Genomic DNA, 16,955 nt, shown 5'->3' on the forward strand with positions numbered 1-16,955 from the left:
CAGAAGTTTTATGTCACCATGGATGTTACGTTCAATGAAGATGCATGTTATTTTTTGCCTCATGTGACTCCTCATCAGGGGGAGAAGTCTTGTTATTATGAAGATTTGTTTAGTGGGCAAGATGGGAGACTGGCATCCGAGTTCTCAAGGCTGGAGTGTTTGGGAACGGAACTTGGAAAAGAGGACAGCAGCACACCGAACGGAGAAGAGAATTTGGGTAGTCAGCTACTGACTAGTCTACCGGATCAGTCTGACCGGTCGGCCGGAGAGGAAGTTCCCGATTCTATTTCCAATGAAATTCCCGATGTCGCCAATGCCGTTTTGAACAGTTCTTCTGTCTCTTCCTCTCCTTCAGTGGTCTCACCTACTCAATCATCACCCGAGGTATGTTCTAATCCTTCTTTATCTAATACTCATTTTGTGTTAGCTAGTGTTCCTTCTTCTGTGTCAGATATTGTTCCCACCGAAACTCTACCTAGTCCTTCTGTGTCATCTAGTGTTCCTTCTTTTGTGTCAGATATTGTTCCCACCAAAACTCTGCCTAGTCGTTCCACCCGTGGTCAACCCCCGAAGCACTATGAACCTACTCTAAGTGCAAAAGCTAAATACCCCGTCGCTAATTATGTGTCGACCCATAGACTGTCTAAACCGTATGTAGCCTTTGTGAATCAATTATCTTCTGTGTCTCTCCCTAGTAAAGTGCAGGATGCAATGAGGGATGAGAAGTGGATGCAAGCAATGACAGTCAAAATGGATGCTCTTGAGAAGAATTGTACGTGGGAGCTAGTATCATTACCACCCGGGAAGAAGACAGTTGGTTGTCGGTGGGTGTATACCGTGAAACAAAATTCAGATGGATCGGTGGACAGGTACAAGGCAAGACTAGTGGCTAAAGGCTATACTCAGAAGTATGGAGTGGATTATGATGAGACATTTGCACCAGTGGCCAAAATTAACACAATTCGGGTACTTCTTTCGTTAGCTGCCAATCTTGATTGGCCTTTACAACAGTTTGATGTTAAGAATGCATTCTTGCATGGTGATCTGCATGAAGAGGTTTATATAGATTTGCCTCCTGGATATGGTACTTCTACTGGAGAGCAGGTGGTGAGCAGATTGAAAAAATCTCTTTATGGTTTGAAGCAGTCTCCTAGAGCTTGGTTTGGCAGGTTCACCAAGTTCATGAAGAAAATTGGGTACCGACAAAGCAATTCAGATCACACCTTGTTCCTTAAACATCGGTGTGGTAAAGTGACTGCCTTGATTATTTATGTTGATGACATGGTTGTGACAGGTGATGACTTTGAGGAGATTCAAAGGTTACAAGGTCAGTTATGTTTAGAATTTGAGATGAAAGATTTGGGTAATTTGAAATATATCTTGGGAATTGAAGTTGCTCGTGGGAAGGATTGTATTGTGTTGAGTCAGAGGAAGTATGTTCTCGACTTGCTAGCAGAAACAGGTATGCTTGACTGTCAACCTGTTGATACTCCTATTGAGCAAAACCATCGGTTAGCAGAGTACTTAGATCATGTCAATTACCTACGAATAAAGCAAGATACCAGAGGTTAGTTGGCCGGTTGATTTATTTATCCCACACTAGACCAGATTTAGCCTATGCAGTTAGTGTGGTGAGTCAGTTTATGCATAATCCCAGTAAGACTCATATGGATGCTGTATTTCGTATTTTGCGGTATTTAAAGTCTGCTCCAGGGAATGGATTACTCTTTTCAAAACACAATCACTTGTATGTTTCCGGGTACACAGACGCGGACTGGGTAGGTAATATTACAGATCGCATGTCCACTTCTGGCTACTTCATGATACGCTATGAGCGCTCAACTTAACCTTGCAAAATGTAGTCGTCAGTAGTAAAGGATAAGCAAGGATCGTTCGATGCCAAAGATTGAGGGTAACTATATTAATCACATAAAAGAAAAAAAAAACAAAACAAAACTAACACTAAAGAAAATGTCACACAACAAAAAGAAAAGAGAAAGAAAGATGGAGGGACATAGAGGAGGATTGAAGAAGGCGTTGCAATCCTAAAACGAACTGAACTGGGGTTTTTGGTTTTTAACGAAAATAAAAGGAAAATAAGAAAGCAAAAACAATTTTAGAGTTTGAAAAACAATATGGAGAAGACGTTAGAGACTCGGAAATCCACCACCAATTACTTTCGAACAATGTTAAGTTAAACTAGTTTCAATTACTAAGGTGTGAATATAAACCAACCAAGAAACAAGTCGGAGCAGATCATGTCCCTTATTAATGTTTCCCTAATTACTTAGTCTACGTGAACGCACAATGGCTAAGCCTATCAAACATGCAATCAAGGTATAGAACGCTATCCTATCAACAACACATATAGTGTCAACACATTTGAAGCATTAGATCTCATGGAAACGATTGGTTATAGAGTTGCAGTCTAGTGTGGAACGCCTACCTAGCATGCTCTTCTAGTTGTTTAAAACATCAGCTTTTGTCCAAAGCGTTGCATACTTGTGGATTAGAAAACAAGACGATTAGGTGAATTATTTTCTAAACCTAGCTCCAATTACATGCATAAATCCTATGTTGGCCACCATAAAACAAACACATGCAAAAGTTTTCAATCAAGCAGAAATAAACAACCAATTCACACCAAAGATCAAGAAACTAGATTTAAACAAACATATGTTCTACATAATTGGGACTTCAAACCTCGCCCCTAACAAAAAGTGACTAGCCACACATCGTCTTAAATTCAACAAATAAAAGCATGAGTATTAGATTACAAGAGGATAAAAACCATAAAAGGGAGAGTATGAGAGCCACGAATTCACTTTTAGGCAGCCTTAGATGCAAGCACTCCTTCAAGATGGGTTACGGCAGAAGCTTGATGGAAGGTGGAAGATGGATTGCACGGTTTTTCTTCTTGAAGACTTGGGAATTTTAAGACTTTGTGTACTAGGGTTTGGGAGCAGAAGATGGCGCTGTAGGATGGTGGTTTTCAACGTGTTCAGAGCCTCTATATGTATGGAATACACATCCCAAGTTTCCTTTTCCAATTCTACTTTGAAAGCCTCCCCTAGTTGCTTGAGGATTCCTTTAATTGGTGCACAATTAAATGATTTTCAAGCCTTAGTAATCTTCTCAAAATATTGAGGAATCATTCTAGGACTCTTGTAATTTGCAGCATCAATAACCTTCCAAAAATGCCCTAGAAATCCGTCCAAAGAAGAGTCTCGGCCAAAATGCCCTGTTTTGACTAGGATTCAATTTCTGTCTCTGAAGCTTCCTTCTTGGACAAGGAACGACTTTGTCTTGACAAGTTTCTGGATGGTTCTTGAATCCCACGTGTTCTATGACATCATATATTCTATAATGATCAACAATCTTCTGGAAAAACTCCAAGAAAGTCGCCGGAAAAGATCTCCCAAAAAAACTTCGTGAAAAGCTGACAGTTTCTTCCTTATTAGGAAGCCTTCTTTGAGCTTGATTCCCTACTGCCTCGTTGACACTTCTGACTAGTTCTTTAGCTCTAGTTGAAGTATAACATCATGTATTCAAGGATCGCTGGCCCTTTCTTCATAGGTGCAGCTGTAAGGATGCAAGAATTTCTCCTCAAAACCGTTCCCAGAAAGCTGATTCAGAAACTGCAGTTTTCTGCTGTGCAGCAACTGTTTTGCACAACGATTTCCGTAGACTTCCCTTGTAATTTTTGGCTAAAAGGGTGATCAAACTTAGTCCTTTGCATCAGTACTTCATGGTTCATGGCTTCGTTGCTCCCTTTAAGTTCTTATTTCTCTTGAACTGCTTCACGAACTACCTAAAAAGAAAATAAAGTTAAAACTGACTTTTTAAAGGAAATAGCTAAGAAAAGTGTAAAGTATTGCACATTATATTTGTCGCATTTATGCTCCTATCACTTCACATTTGTGGGTGGTAACTTGGTTACTTGGAAGAGCAAGAAACAGAAGGTGGTGGCTCGTTCTAGTGCAGAAGCAGAGTATAGAGGAATGGCCCGAGGACTTTGTGAGATGTTGTGGTTGAGAAATTTGTTGAGGGATTTGGGGTTCAAGCAGAAAAAGGCTATGCCGCTTTATTGTGATAATAAGGCTGCAATTGAAATTGCTCACAATCCTGTTTAGCATGATCGCACGAAACATGTGGAGGTAGATCGACACTTCATTAAAGAGAAGCTGGATGGACAGAAAATTATGTTTCCCTTCGTTCCTACTGAAGAACAGTTGGCAGATATTGGCAGATATTCTTACAAAGGCTCTCTCGAGTAAAGCCGTCTATGACTCACTTGACAAGTTGGTCATCCGTGATCTGTATGCACCAACTTGAGGGGGAGTGTTGGCGTGAGTCATGCCATGTAATTAGGATTGTGAATATTGAGTATTATTAGGATTATTCTGTTGTAATTAGTTTCCTAATAGGTCTTGATGTATCTTGTATATATACTCCGTTCGGAGAAGGAAAATATTACATCTGAAAATTCCAATCTCTTTGTTCCTTTGTTCTATATATTTGACTTATATGTATATAAAAATAAATAAATATATATATAGTCCTTTTAGTAAAAAATTCTTGTTTCGATTACATATTGACATCTCGACCGTTTAGTTTCTAAGTCTCTGTTAGAAGATCGCTTACGCATTTTTTAGATTTTTAGTTAAATTGATGATTGTTAAAGTATTCATAACGTGAATTTACCATTATGAACGTAAACTGTTCAAGTTGAACAGATTTAATTCGTGTATTGATTTGATCTACTTCGGTAATTTAACGATTATAGAGAAAAAATATTAATCAATGTGGGTTCTTTTTTCTCTTGTGGGTTTTGAAAGATAGAACTTCCATTATTTGTATCAAAAATTTTTTTTCCATTATTTGAAATGCTTGTTCTACTTCTATTCCGCTATATATATGATGGTTGCTCGCTACATTTTCAATTGTCACGTTTATTTTTTAACCATATTTTTGGATAGGGTCTTTCTAAATGTACCCAGCAAATATCTAAATACACTAGCAAAATTATAAAATCTCTCTAACTACACCTAGCAAATATTCAATAATACCCTTGTTAATTAAACCCAGCAAAACCCAAACACCCAACAAAACCAATATTGAGCAAAAACTCCTTTGTTCATCTGAAATGATCGAACTCAGATCTCTGAATACCCAACACCTCAATCTAGTTGGTTGCAGATATGAGAATATACATAAATCCTTGAACATATCTCCATCTGTCCATTATAGCAAGTAACAATTAATTAAATCTTGAATAATCAACACGAACGAAGTTCTTTCGAAGAACTTAGAGAAACTAAACACAGTTCATATACACAGAATTTAACACTCATTCATCACATGAAATATGACTTTTGTGTTACTATCCAATATGCAAACACAAACATAAATGTTATCAAAATTATCAGAATAATAGAAAGATAAAAAAACGTAGAACTACCCCCTCTAAGATGTATCTGGCAATTTTGGTGGCATTTGAGCAATACCCACCTCCTCTCTGATTTTAGAAACTTTGCTTTTCAAATCAAGGACTTCATTGATATCCCACAACATAGCTGCAAGTTTTCTCGCTGAGACTGACATAACTTCCTTCCCTTTCCTGTCGTCCTTGGAATGTTGTTGACCCTTATGCTTCTACGCCATGGTGACGCAACTGGGTGGCTATCTGGAGCTTATTGACCAAAACAAATAATGCTTATTTGGTTGTTAACAACTAATCGAAGTGCGATTGAATTCTATGCAATTGCAAAGTTTTTTTTATGTCGAATGATAAAGCGACTTCAGTTCCCTGAATGCAATGAACTGCTAGGTTCAAATTTTATGGTTCATTTTGTTATTATTTTAATTTACCATAAGTTTTATCGTCATTTCTTATAAGGGCATAATTGTTTTTTCATGCAAAATTGATTTTGTGTATATAGATATTTGCTGGGTACATTTAGAAAGACCCTTTTTGACAAGACCCGCCCCGAATTCCACCCTGGAATCCGAAGTGGCCCTGCGGGACCCACCTTTAAAGGAGATTTACCAAAAATTTCGGCATAACCTCCCTTAAAAATGGATAACCCAAAATCCTGCGAAAAACCAAAATTCACTTCTAATCATCCAACCATAACTCCTGGAGCCACCCTGCTCCCAAATTCCTCCAAATCCGTCTCAAAGTTAAAAACATCATACATAATCTTCGAAAGGTACAAGTTACTACAATCACCAAAGTTAGGCCATAGACCTCAAATATAATACATATAAGTTGGGTCACATATCCCTTAGTAATCAGAGCATTCTAGGAATATAAATAGACAAGTAATACAGTAGGTTAACCAGGTAACCTACAGAATGTGATGGCGGAAGCAGGTACGGTCACTATGGCTCACCCTCGTACACCGAGCAACAGTACTGCAATCTGGGCATTTGAAACCGAAGGGCCCAGGGAAAAGTATATAAAACGTTAGCGTGAGTGGACAAAAATAAATAAGTGAAAGAAAAGAAAAAAAAAGGGTTTTATACTTTTCCACATTTATCTCAATAAAACTCCCGATGCATGCAATAATTAAGAAAAACCGACTAGCCCCGCTAGTCACAACAACAGAGTAAAAGATTGAAATTTCAATACTCGAAAATATAAGTCCAGCCCCGCTGGTTAAGAAAACTCAGACTAGTCCCCGCTAGTCAAAAATAGTATAAGTAGGGGAAGATGATAGCCATACGAATAAGCCACGCAGGCTTGGTTGGGTGATAGCCTCCCAGGCTAAAGAACTCCCATAACTCCGGTAATATACCCTTACGCCACTAAGTGTAGCGATAGGATACTGGGCTACAGAATTACTATCACAGAGACAGTAACCTGCGCCACAAAGGCGGAAGGGCTACGGTGATCCCATCACCGCGCCACAAAGGCGGAAAATCAATGCTAGCATGATAAAATCACCCCTCAGTATGGCACAAGGAAACATAACCGAAAATCCAGTAAATCCAAAATACATAAGGCTTCCCCCATCTCTCGTAAAAGAATTTCCAACGACGTGTCCCACACGCCAAAAGTATCACCAAATCAATAGCAGAAAGGCGAGATCAAACAAAATCACAATTCTCAAACCGAAATCATTACTAAGGCATTCCCAATGCCAAAACCAAAGATCGAATAAATAAACAAGAAATAATTCCATCGAAATCCCATTTCGAAACTCCTTTAAAAGTCTCAAATCGAAATAAAATATAATTAGAGAATAATTCCGGAAATAACCTCGGAAATAAGATAATTCACCATTAAGATTATAAATCAAAAGCAATTTCGGAAACGAATCAATAATGAAAGTATTTATATGAGATAATACGAAATCAATTTATAATCTCATACTCGAAATGTAAATTGATGAATAAATAGAGCATACTTTAAGAAATAATGCATGCATCAATTACTTAAAAACAAAAGTCCACTCACAATATGCGGTCAATCCTGACGTCGCTCGTGGTTCTCCTCGTATGGAGACTCCTCTCGTCCTGTACGAATAACAATCATAAATATGTATAATTCACAGGACTGAACTTTAACTTTACGATACTTATAATTGGAAATTCAAAATAATCCCCCTTCCTAAAACCGACTTCTCAACACTCTACAACATCCATCCTTAATACTCCGTCAATATTCAATCATCGATAAATTAATTCTCGAGTGAATTCGAAATAGTTCCGGCATTCGAATTCACGCAAACCGTTAATTATACAATTTAAACTCAATCCGAAATTCCTCCGATGTCAACCAAACTTCACACATTACATTCTACAATCATTAACTGGTATAGGGGATTAAAACGACATCTAAAACCCTGCTATACGCGCCTCCACGCGCTACCTACAGTGGCGGCGCGTGGGGACCACGCGCCGGCGGCGACCTTCTCCGATGACCACCAAATTCCGGCAACAACATCATCTCAACAGACCCAAACAACTTCTCAACTACAACATTGATCAATTTTACCTCTAAGTGGCCGAATCGAGCCGGTGAAGGAAAGCCCCGAAGCTCCAAGAACCCTAGAATGGAAAATTATCAATTCGGATTCTACAATGCAAATTGGAACGAACCACCTTAGGGAAAATAATAACCATCAAAAACCGTACCTTCGATGGGAATATGGCGGCCGGAGGTGGCCGGAATGGCCGGAAATCGGCAAAATCCCAAAACTGCAACCGGGGAGGAATTTCCTTCGATCCGAGCTTTTCCGGCCAAATCGTCCAAAGATACCTCCAGGGACGTGACCGGGGGAAGAAACCGAGCTTGGGGGTGGCCGGATTACGTCCGGAGTCGGCCGGAAGAGGAAGAAATCGAAGGGGAAAGAAATCGGCCGAGAGGGGAGGAAGAGTCGGGGAGAGAGAGAGAAAAAGGGGGGGGTGGGTTTCCGGTTTTGGAAACCTACCCTGGTAAGTTTCTATTTTTATCCAAAATTACCATGAACAGTAATTTTTGAATTTCACTCATAACTTTTGCATACGAGCTCCGATTTTTACGTACCACATATGCACGCACTCGGTTTAACGTCCTCTACAACTTTCATGAAGGAAATTTTCTCAAATTTTTAACTCATAAAAAGTCAATTTTTAACCACCCCCTAAACGTTAAAATTATAACCGCAAACGGTAACCATAAGGAATTCCATGCAACTGAATAACAAGGGTATATCAGATATGGGGTGTAACACTTTTGGATATTTGAAGCTTGTTATTGCGGGTGTAATCGGCTAGCTAAAGCAAGTTAGTTAGTGTAATTCCTTCTAAAGCAAGTTAAGTATAGAAAGATAATATTTCAAGTGAAGTATATATAATTGTTCTTTGATTAATCAACAATTATATTGATGAGATTCTGATACCTCCTTTAATTGGTTTCTTCTGTTTTTCGTCGTGATAGTCGATTGCACCTTCCAACATAGCAACTTAAAACCCGTGGGACTGGGGCTCGACTAAGTTGCGTTATCCTTACTCAACATGACTAGTCATCCTGAGTGAGCACCCCTAAGGTGGGACGTCACACTAAGTTTCAAAATCCCTAATACCAAGCTCGGACTCGCCTCTGACAATCTCGAGGACTAGGGGATCTTCTATATGGCGACCAGGAATTCATGGTTGCGACGAAGAGGTTGCCAGACTTGTTCATAAACAGCGGGGACAGAGTCACAAACGCCCTATCAGTTTCAACCTTGGAACGGTAAGGGACAGCGGCGAAGACGATCGATGATGTACGTGGTGGTGAAGAAAATCTTGGAGGAAAAGGTTCATGAGACGTCGGTGACGTCCTTCGGGGTTAACTTATCTCTCCTGCCGTTACTCCTATAAGACTGAAGCGCGGGCGTGGTTCCTGGATAATGATATCTTTTCCAAGCTATACTTGTGAAGACAATCATCCAAAAATACGTACCTGTGAAGACAGGTCCAATTTGAGGTTTCTTCAGAATATATTCTTGAGTTAGGTTTTTAATTTTTTATTAGCAATTAATATGAGAAATGCACCTCATGATTGTTATAATTTGGTAATAGCCATTTTTGAATTTGTAACATACTTCAATGGTCGGTTTCTTTTTAAACATCTCGATCTCCCAAAGATTAGAGGAGATTTGATTATACAACAATCTCCTTTGATCTTTGTTTTTTGGCTTTCACAATTTTTTTTTCTTTTTGGATACTTTGGGATTTGATATAGAATTTACCAGCAAGTGTACCAACTTTTTCTTCGCGGTGGTATTGTTAAGCTACTTCATAGTGATCATGACTTTTTGGTTTATGTGTACCCATTGAATTTTTGTTTGCTGAAGATGAAGAAGCCATCCTCACAAGTACCAACTACCAGCAAGTGTACCCTTTGAATCTTTGTTTGCTACTGGGAGTTTTACACACCTACTGGGAGTTTGGTTAGAAACTAGGAGGCCAGAGGGAATACATAGATGACTTACCAATCCTTTGTCAGACACAAATATTGTGATGGCCAGTGACATATGTGCTAGCTAATGTGTATGTTCCAGAGATCGATCTAAGCTCGTCCCATGGGTTTACAATGCTCTCAGTGTGACCTCTAGACTTTGCGATTCCTCTGCGACTGCTACTGGATATTTCAACAAATTAAGTGCGGGAGTTTTATTAGAAGTTTACTGCTAAATCTTTAGGTAGGTACAATAGTGTAAGCTCCTACTGCTGCAAAAAAAAAAAGACGTCTAGTGCAAAAAATAAAGTCTCTTCAAAGGAAAAGAAAAATAAGGTAGAAATTGGTCCTCTTCAAGATTCCTTTTAAAACTCCTAGTCCAAATTATAAGGGCAAGGAGAAATTTTTTTAATTACCTTTATGTTGACCTTAGCTTACAGTCTATGTGGTTGTGTTTACATCAAGTAAATGGATCTTCTGGAGTATCCAATTCAATGAATTGATGAAGGGGGGAGAGGGGGTTCAAACTATTTTATTTTGTATAGAATAACTTTACATAGTCATGTGGACTCTTGAATAAGTGAGTTTCAATATATTAGTGAATGTGACCACAACCCGTGAGAATATTTCTAGAGAGAGAGGCTCCTCCTTCTCTCTAGAAATCTTCTCTAGATCTGCCATTTTGAGAGTCCAACACCACCACTCCCATCACTCCCATCCCACCCACCACCACCTCCACCACTTCCCCCATCACCTTTACCTCCATCTCCACCTTCACCCAACCTCTTTGCTCGACCAGATCTGCCCACTTCGCCATCTACCAGCTCCCTCTCTTTCCTCTCATGAGATTTCCAGTGATGGAGAGTTCTCTGTTCATCACCACTTTCACCTTCTCTCCATTCCACGTTTCCTCCTTCTCCATCTCCACAAACCAAATTTCCTCTCAAGCTACCAGATTCTTCTTTATCTAGCTGAGTTTTGTTCATTCTTTCTTTGGATGGGTTTGACTACCGTGGCTTCCAGATCTACTTACTTCTCCACCACATCTAGGCAAGCTTTCGCCCGTTGGCGGATTTTTGTCCACTCAAAAGAGGTTGTTCAGATTGCCTTGACAATCACGCCCTCTACAGTTACTTTTCTCTTGGGCTTTCTTGAGCCCTGTGTGTGTTCCAATCGGTGGAGGAGGAGGTGTGATATGACTCTACGATGGTTGCTTCTGTTCAAGAAATGGCTCGAATTTGGCGGCGGGATTTTGCGGCTGTAGATCCCTCGGTGGCAGATTGATAGGTTGCTAGGGTTTGCTAGTTTTTTCTTTGGGCTTTTGTCTTGTATCTGGGTTAGACCCATTGTAGGTTTTATTTCATGTTTGCTGGGCCTTTGTGCCTCATTTACTGGGCCTATGTGCCTCTAGGCTTTTGTGCCTTTTGCTGGGGTCTTGTACCTCTTGTATTTGGTTTGATCATTTGGATCTTCTAATACAATCAACTATTGACCAAAAAAATATATATATATATATTAGTGAATGATACTGTTTTTGGGAAGTGAAATTCACACTCTATTTTAATGAAGGGGGGAGAGGGGGTTCAAACTATTTTATTTTGTATAGAATAACTTTACATAGTCATGTGGACTTTTGAATAAGTGAGTTTCAATATATTAGTGAATGGTACTGTTTTTGGGAAGTGAAATTCACATTCTCTATTTTACAATCCATATTCCATGTTTCCTCTTTTAGTATTTAACATCACATATTTTACAATCCACACTACAAAAAGACAAAATTTAAGATACTAAAAAATGAAACATGGAGTGTGGATTGTAAAATGGGGAGTGTGAATTTCACTCCCCCTGTTTTTCCCTGTAGTATGGGAACTCAATGTGAGTGTCATTCTGGCCTTAAGAGTTAAGACTAATGAAATCTTTATGATCTTGATTCAAAAAGATGTGTATAAGAGATCTTTAAGAGACCAGAGAAGGCAGTTATTCCTTATGATCAAGATGACAAGAAAATTTAGTTTCACTCTCTATCTTTTTAAAGTAACGGCAACTTTCAACTTTAAGGGAAATTTGCAGTGCACTTACGTATCGATACACAAATATAAATCATCTCTATACCTTTGGTATAGAGCCTAGCCATATACACTTTTTAATTTATGTCTAGTCTTATAGTGATTGCACACATTCAAAGTTTACACATGTCGACATATTACAAGTATTGAGATATGCCAACCAAAAAAAAAACATATATGGTTTGTTATTTTTTGTCCAAAACCATATGTTCTTACTTGGGATCTCAATTTGTCACTTTATTTTTTGATGAAACTCAACAAAGCGAGTAAGTTTATTAAGGAAAAGAAAAGAAAATAAAGGAAACAAAAGTTTGTCACTAAAATAACCTAGGGAATGTGGATTACCTAGTACCATTTGGTTAGTGGTATAAAAGTCTCATTTTTATAAGTGAGAGATCGTCTCACATAAATTGTTGTAATTTTTAATTATTAATGTAATATAAAGAAAAAGCATGAGAGAGAGAGAGCGTTAGCGCAAGTTTCGGACTTCAAGTCTTCTTTATGTGGTGTAATTGATCATGTGCAATAATAGGAGGATTTGGAGAATCGCATTAAAAACCAACACATTTGTAGACAAACTCCCTGAGTCTTTTGCATCGACATTTCACTTATCTTGATCCCCCAATTTTAGCTAGTCAGTAACATTTATTATACCCAGAATTCATCGCTTTGAATACTTGGAAAGAAAGATGTAACCTGAAAGATTGTGTAAACGGAGTTGCAGGGGATGAACAAGCAATTCAAATTCAGCTCGGTTTTTATGTTTTGCCCTTTCATATATCTAACAGTGCAGATTAAATACAGTAACACAAACAGATCAATAGCCTCTTGCTCCTCCATCAACCTTCAAGCTGAAGGGATTCCTCCTCCCACATAAATTCGAGAGACTGATCGAAGTTGGCCAAATACGATCGATCTAGAAAGGTTCAACAAATTGTAGCAGAAATGAAAGTACTCGCACATTATTGTCACCGAGGTTTGCTCGGTACAAATAGTCGCAATATGAAAACATGTAAGAGTTGAACTTATCATCATATATAGGGGTAACTTGATACAAAAGATTTAGACTTTGTGAGATTAGAGCCCTAAAATGAGGCTGCAATGTGAGCCATCAAGAAGAGCCATGACCAAAGCTGTATAGAAGCAGTCAAGCAGAGTACAAGAGCTAGTGAAGACATATATACAGATAGGATACAAGAAATTTAAGATTTCATCTCTGACTTGTTGAAGAAGAACAAAGTTAATGATCGAGCGGTTGAGCAAACTCCAATCATGGATATTTAGAAAAATGTCAATGATCACTCTAATTAAATCTGGAATAGCAATTGTATACCTACCTTCTTACTTGTTAAATTGTCGTAGAGGCACCATGTGATACCAAGTATCCATCAATCCCCATCCACCCCACCTACATGTTGCGCTTCCTTGCTTTGCAAAATCTTAGAAGGTGCCATAAATTAAGAACCACATTCGTCACTATTTTGTTCATTATCAAAATTGACAATAGAATTTTGAGTCTTTTTTTTTTTTTTGGAGTCTATTTTGTTCATTATCAAGACTTACATAATAGTTTAAGATAAATTTTTAATATACATATCCATTCATAAGAGTTTGAGTCTAAAATATTTCAAATTCTTGTGATACATTGTCTCTTCTCAAGTAGTTGTGCCACATGACTAGTGCAACTATCCAATACCATTGTGTCAAATTAGGTGTAGGATCTATTGCATGATTTAAACCTTAATTGAAAAGGCAACCCTTCTCCTCTCCTCATTTTTACCCTATTTTTTTCGACTAGGATCATTTTTACCCTATTAAGTTGATCACATCGTCACTCTGCTGAAATTCAAATATTCAATCTACAATAAAAGATTATTTTAAATCTTCGTGAAACAATTAAAAAAAAACTCACTACCTACATAATATGTGTTAAGATAAACTTTGAGCACGTGTATTAATTTGTTATAGGATAATTCAGAAATCTTTCTATCAAGACAATTGTGTCACATGGTTATAGTGCAACAGCCCAACCACATTTGGTAGTGTCTATTGCATAATCCACATAATCCAAACCCTAGTCTGGTAAAGTTTTATCCTCATTCTTACCCTACTAATTAACTTGGTTTAATAGTTACTATTGAAGATTCAAATTGCTCAAACTAGGTTAAGGATGATAGAAAGTTGATTAGCTCCCTTACTTAATATTAAACAAATAAAAAGGTGTTGTATCTTTATGTAAACGGCCCATGTGGTGAGTGGGCCCATGAAAACTATAAATCGGATTCCACAAAGACTTGCTTTAAATTTCTTAATTGACATGTACACCTTGCAACTATCAATAACAACTATGCATTATTGGCATTCTTCTTCACATTCACAAAGAAGAGAATTTTGTTTGTTTTGGGACCCCAAAACCTAAAAGGAACAACTTTTCTTTCCTATACCCCAATTCCAATACACCCCCCATGTTTTCTTCTTGGACTCCAAAGCCTCTTGTAGACTTGTAACCCCTTCCCTTCACTTTCTTGAACCAAGTACATCACCAAGAAAAGAAAAGAAAAGAAAAGGAAAAAAAAAAAAAAACACTGGGTTTTCTGCATAAACAAGAATTCAAAATAAATTAATATATTTTGTTTGAATTTTGAAAGAGGGCAAATGTGCTCCAATTTTGGTTTTTTAGGTTTTAGGTCCCAAATGGTGCCCTATGAGGAATGCCTTTCCTTCTCCTTGTAGTTGAAGAAGGAGGTGGTGGAGGCGTGTCCGGGTACATGTCTTGTTGTGAGCCTTCACGCAACTCCTCCTCCCCCATTGTCACTCTCCTTGTTGTTGATGATGTTATCATTCCTTCTCTTGTTCCATTTCCATTTCCCTCTTCATTCCTTGCCTCCAATGTAAAGTTGGCATCCCCATTCCTCTTTATTCCCACAAGCTTTTCCATCCCAAAAGAGAAAAAGAATAATAAGAAAATTGCAAAATTACCCAATTTCAAAATGAGAATGCCATGGATCTACAATGTCAATGCCTCAAAGGCTCAAATGGTGGGTGAAAAATGATGGGTTTTTGAGAAATGTGTGGTATGACCTTAAAGAACACAATGTGAAGCAAATTGGGGGTTTGAGAGTGGAGAAATGCTCACCTTACAACCCAGAGAGCAGAATCGAAATGGGTCCAAGAGGCCTCTGCTACAGATTTCACAAATGTGGGGGACTCCTTTGATTCCAGCTTTTGGTTGAGGCCTCTCATTCAAGAACAGAACTCTGGCACTGTTTATCACATAGGTCTGAACCCCACTAATGTCCAGAACCTTTTGTATCTCCGAAACCCTCACCACATCATGGTAAGAAGACCTCCTTATCTGGTATTACAAAAACCCCAAAACCAAAACTGGTTGAGAAAACCAAGCACAATGCCGGAGAAAACTAAACGAAAGTTTTGAAATTGGGGGAAATTTCGTTGACCAGACCTGGATCACTTGGTGGTCTTTGTGTCTGGAGGAGCGGCAGTAGAAGCAAAATGCATCTCCACCGCAGTCCAAGCAGAACATGTTGCATTCACTCCTGGCTGCGTCGCCGTGAGTACGGCAGATGGTGAAGAACGACGAGGTCAGCAACTGCTCCAGCCATGGCGGTACCAACATTGTTGTGTCCTGCATAGGAATTTTGGTGAGGACCCAAAATTGAAAATGGGGATGGAAATGCAGAGAGAGACCATACAGAAGAAAAAAAAAAGATGCAAACTTTACCATTTTCTCCTCAAAAATGCTGCAGAAGTGGGTTATCTGGAGAAGTATGATAGTGGTAATGTTGGTGTGTACAGCTATTGTTGGCACCTAATGGGAGTTCAAAATTCACAGAAGGGAGTTACTTTTGTTTCAGATGAAATTGCAGAGAGGAGGAGAGAGAGTCAGAGAGAGAGAGAGAGAGAGAGAGAGGCCTAAACGACCTGCAGACTTAGACTTCAACAACACAACAACGCTTTAGACTAGGGGACAAAGGCTCATAAACTAATGTGGCGAGGCTTAAGGAATGGAGGGCTGAGATTGGGCGTGGTGGCTGAAGTGAGGGGCGGACCGTCGGATGTGGTTTAGACAGGGATGGGTAGGTTTGGCGCTTACGCTACTTTGGATCTTCTTTGCGTCTCTACGTACGCTCGAGGTCATCCACTTGGCTACGCTTAAGCCAATTAGTCGTTCATCAGGAAATTGATGCGGACCCTTGACGCTCCACGTGGCAGATTTTACACGTGGCTTATCCTTGGCGGTCCGATTACGAAAAGAACCTGAAAATTAAATTGTCCGAGCTCAAGAAAACTGAAAGCTGTGTTTGAGGGTGTATAGCTATTCAACTTGTAATTCTATTGAATTGGTATAAATATTGAGTAAAAGGAATTTCATTTATTGATATTTAGTACGAAGAATCTTGAAAAGCGACGAATTATTAAAAACGACAGACGTGATATTAAATTTTGTTAAACGGACCATAAATGCATTATCAGCGAAAAGCAGTATATTTCCAGCTATACTATCTAATAGCATTTATTAAACCACTGCAAGTGGCCTAATGGTTCTTGCCTAGTTGGGTGTGCTCCTCAACCTAGGTTCGAACCCTAAAGCTGTCAAAATGGTCAGGCACTGTGCTGCAATGCACAATTGGAGCATTTCACATGCGCCGAAGGGGTTTATCTTGGGCCTAGAAAGCCTTTGGGTTCCTCTTGACAAAGTCAAAAAAAAAAAAATCTAATAGCATTTATCTCTGTACCAAGTCGCCAATGACAGGCATTTGAAATCCTTCTAGCATTGTTATGACTTAAAACTCAAAAGAAAGAAAAATGATTACCTAAGGTTCCCAAATAGATCGTCAGTATTAATGTGAAAGTGTGAGTCATGCCAAGGACATTATGATAAGTTTGTACAACTTTAAAGTTTAACTTTGGTATTATGGGTGGATCTGCGATGA

The 16,955-nt window shown here is 38.7% G+C and overlaps 2 protein-coding genes and 1 long non-coding RNA gene across 3 annotated transcripts; all 3 read right to left on the reverse strand.

Moving 5' to 3' along the window:
- Positions 1–6,359: 6,359 nt before the first annotated feature.
- Positions 6,360–8,402, reverse strand: LOC133720321 (uncharacterized). The gene is made up of 4 exons (XR_009851806.1): positions 8,143–8,402; positions 8,003–8,055; positions 7,463–7,521; positions 6,360–6,424 (listed from the first exon to the last, which is right to left on the reverse strand). It is a non-coding gene; the product is annotated as an uncharacterized LOC133720321 (long non-coding RNA).
- Positions 8,403–10,599: 2,197 nt separating this feature from the next.
- On the reverse strand, positions 10,600–10,917 carry LOC133722891 (uncharacterized). The gene has a single exon (XM_062149748.1). It carries the CDS (start codon positions 10,915–10,917, stop codon positions 10,600–10,602), a length of 318 nt encoding a protein of 105 aa, XP_062005732.1.
- Positions 10,918–14,236: 3,319 nt separating this feature from the next.
- Positions 14,237–15,973, reverse strand: LOC133721586 (protein RGF1 INDUCIBLE TRANSCRIPTION FACTOR 1-like). Its single transcript, XM_062148239.1, has 4 exons — positions 15,743–15,973; positions 15,464–15,646; positions 15,137–15,355; positions 14,237–14,929 (listed from the first exon to the last, which is right to left on the reverse strand). Exons 1-4 carry the CDS (start codon positions 15,743–15,745, stop codon positions 14,684–14,686), a joined length of 651 nt encoding a protein of 216 aa, XP_062004223.1. The 5' UTR covers positions 15,746–15,973; the 3' UTR covers positions 14,237–14,683.
- Between the last annotated feature and the right edge of the window lie 982 nt (positions 15,974–16,955).

This window comes from Rosa rugosa, chromosome 7, assembly GCF_958449725.1.
Source record: "Rosa rugosa chromosome 7, drRosRugo1.1, whole genome shotgun sequence".
NCBI lineage: Eukaryota > Viridiplantae > Streptophyta > Magnoliopsida > Rosales > Rosaceae > Rosa > Rosa rugosa.

What these genes read in the sequence shown, in the direction of transcription:
- LOC133721586 (XM_062148239.1), bottom strand. An exon ending in AAGACCACCAAGTGATCCAG is followed by an intron (nt 15,356 to 15,463) that starts GTCTGGTCAACG and finishes TTGTAATACCAG; the next exon opens with ATAAGGAGGTCTTCTTACCA. An exon ending in TCTGCTCTCTGGGTTGTAAG is followed by an intron (nt 14,930 to 15,136) that starts GTGAGCATTTCT and finishes GGGATGGAAAAG; the next exon opens with CTTGTGGGAATAAAGAGGAA.
- LOC133722891 (XM_062149748.1), bottom strand. Translation starts at nt 10,917, where the DNA reads ATGAACAAAACTCAGCTAGATAAAGAAGAATCTGGTAGCTTGAGAGGA.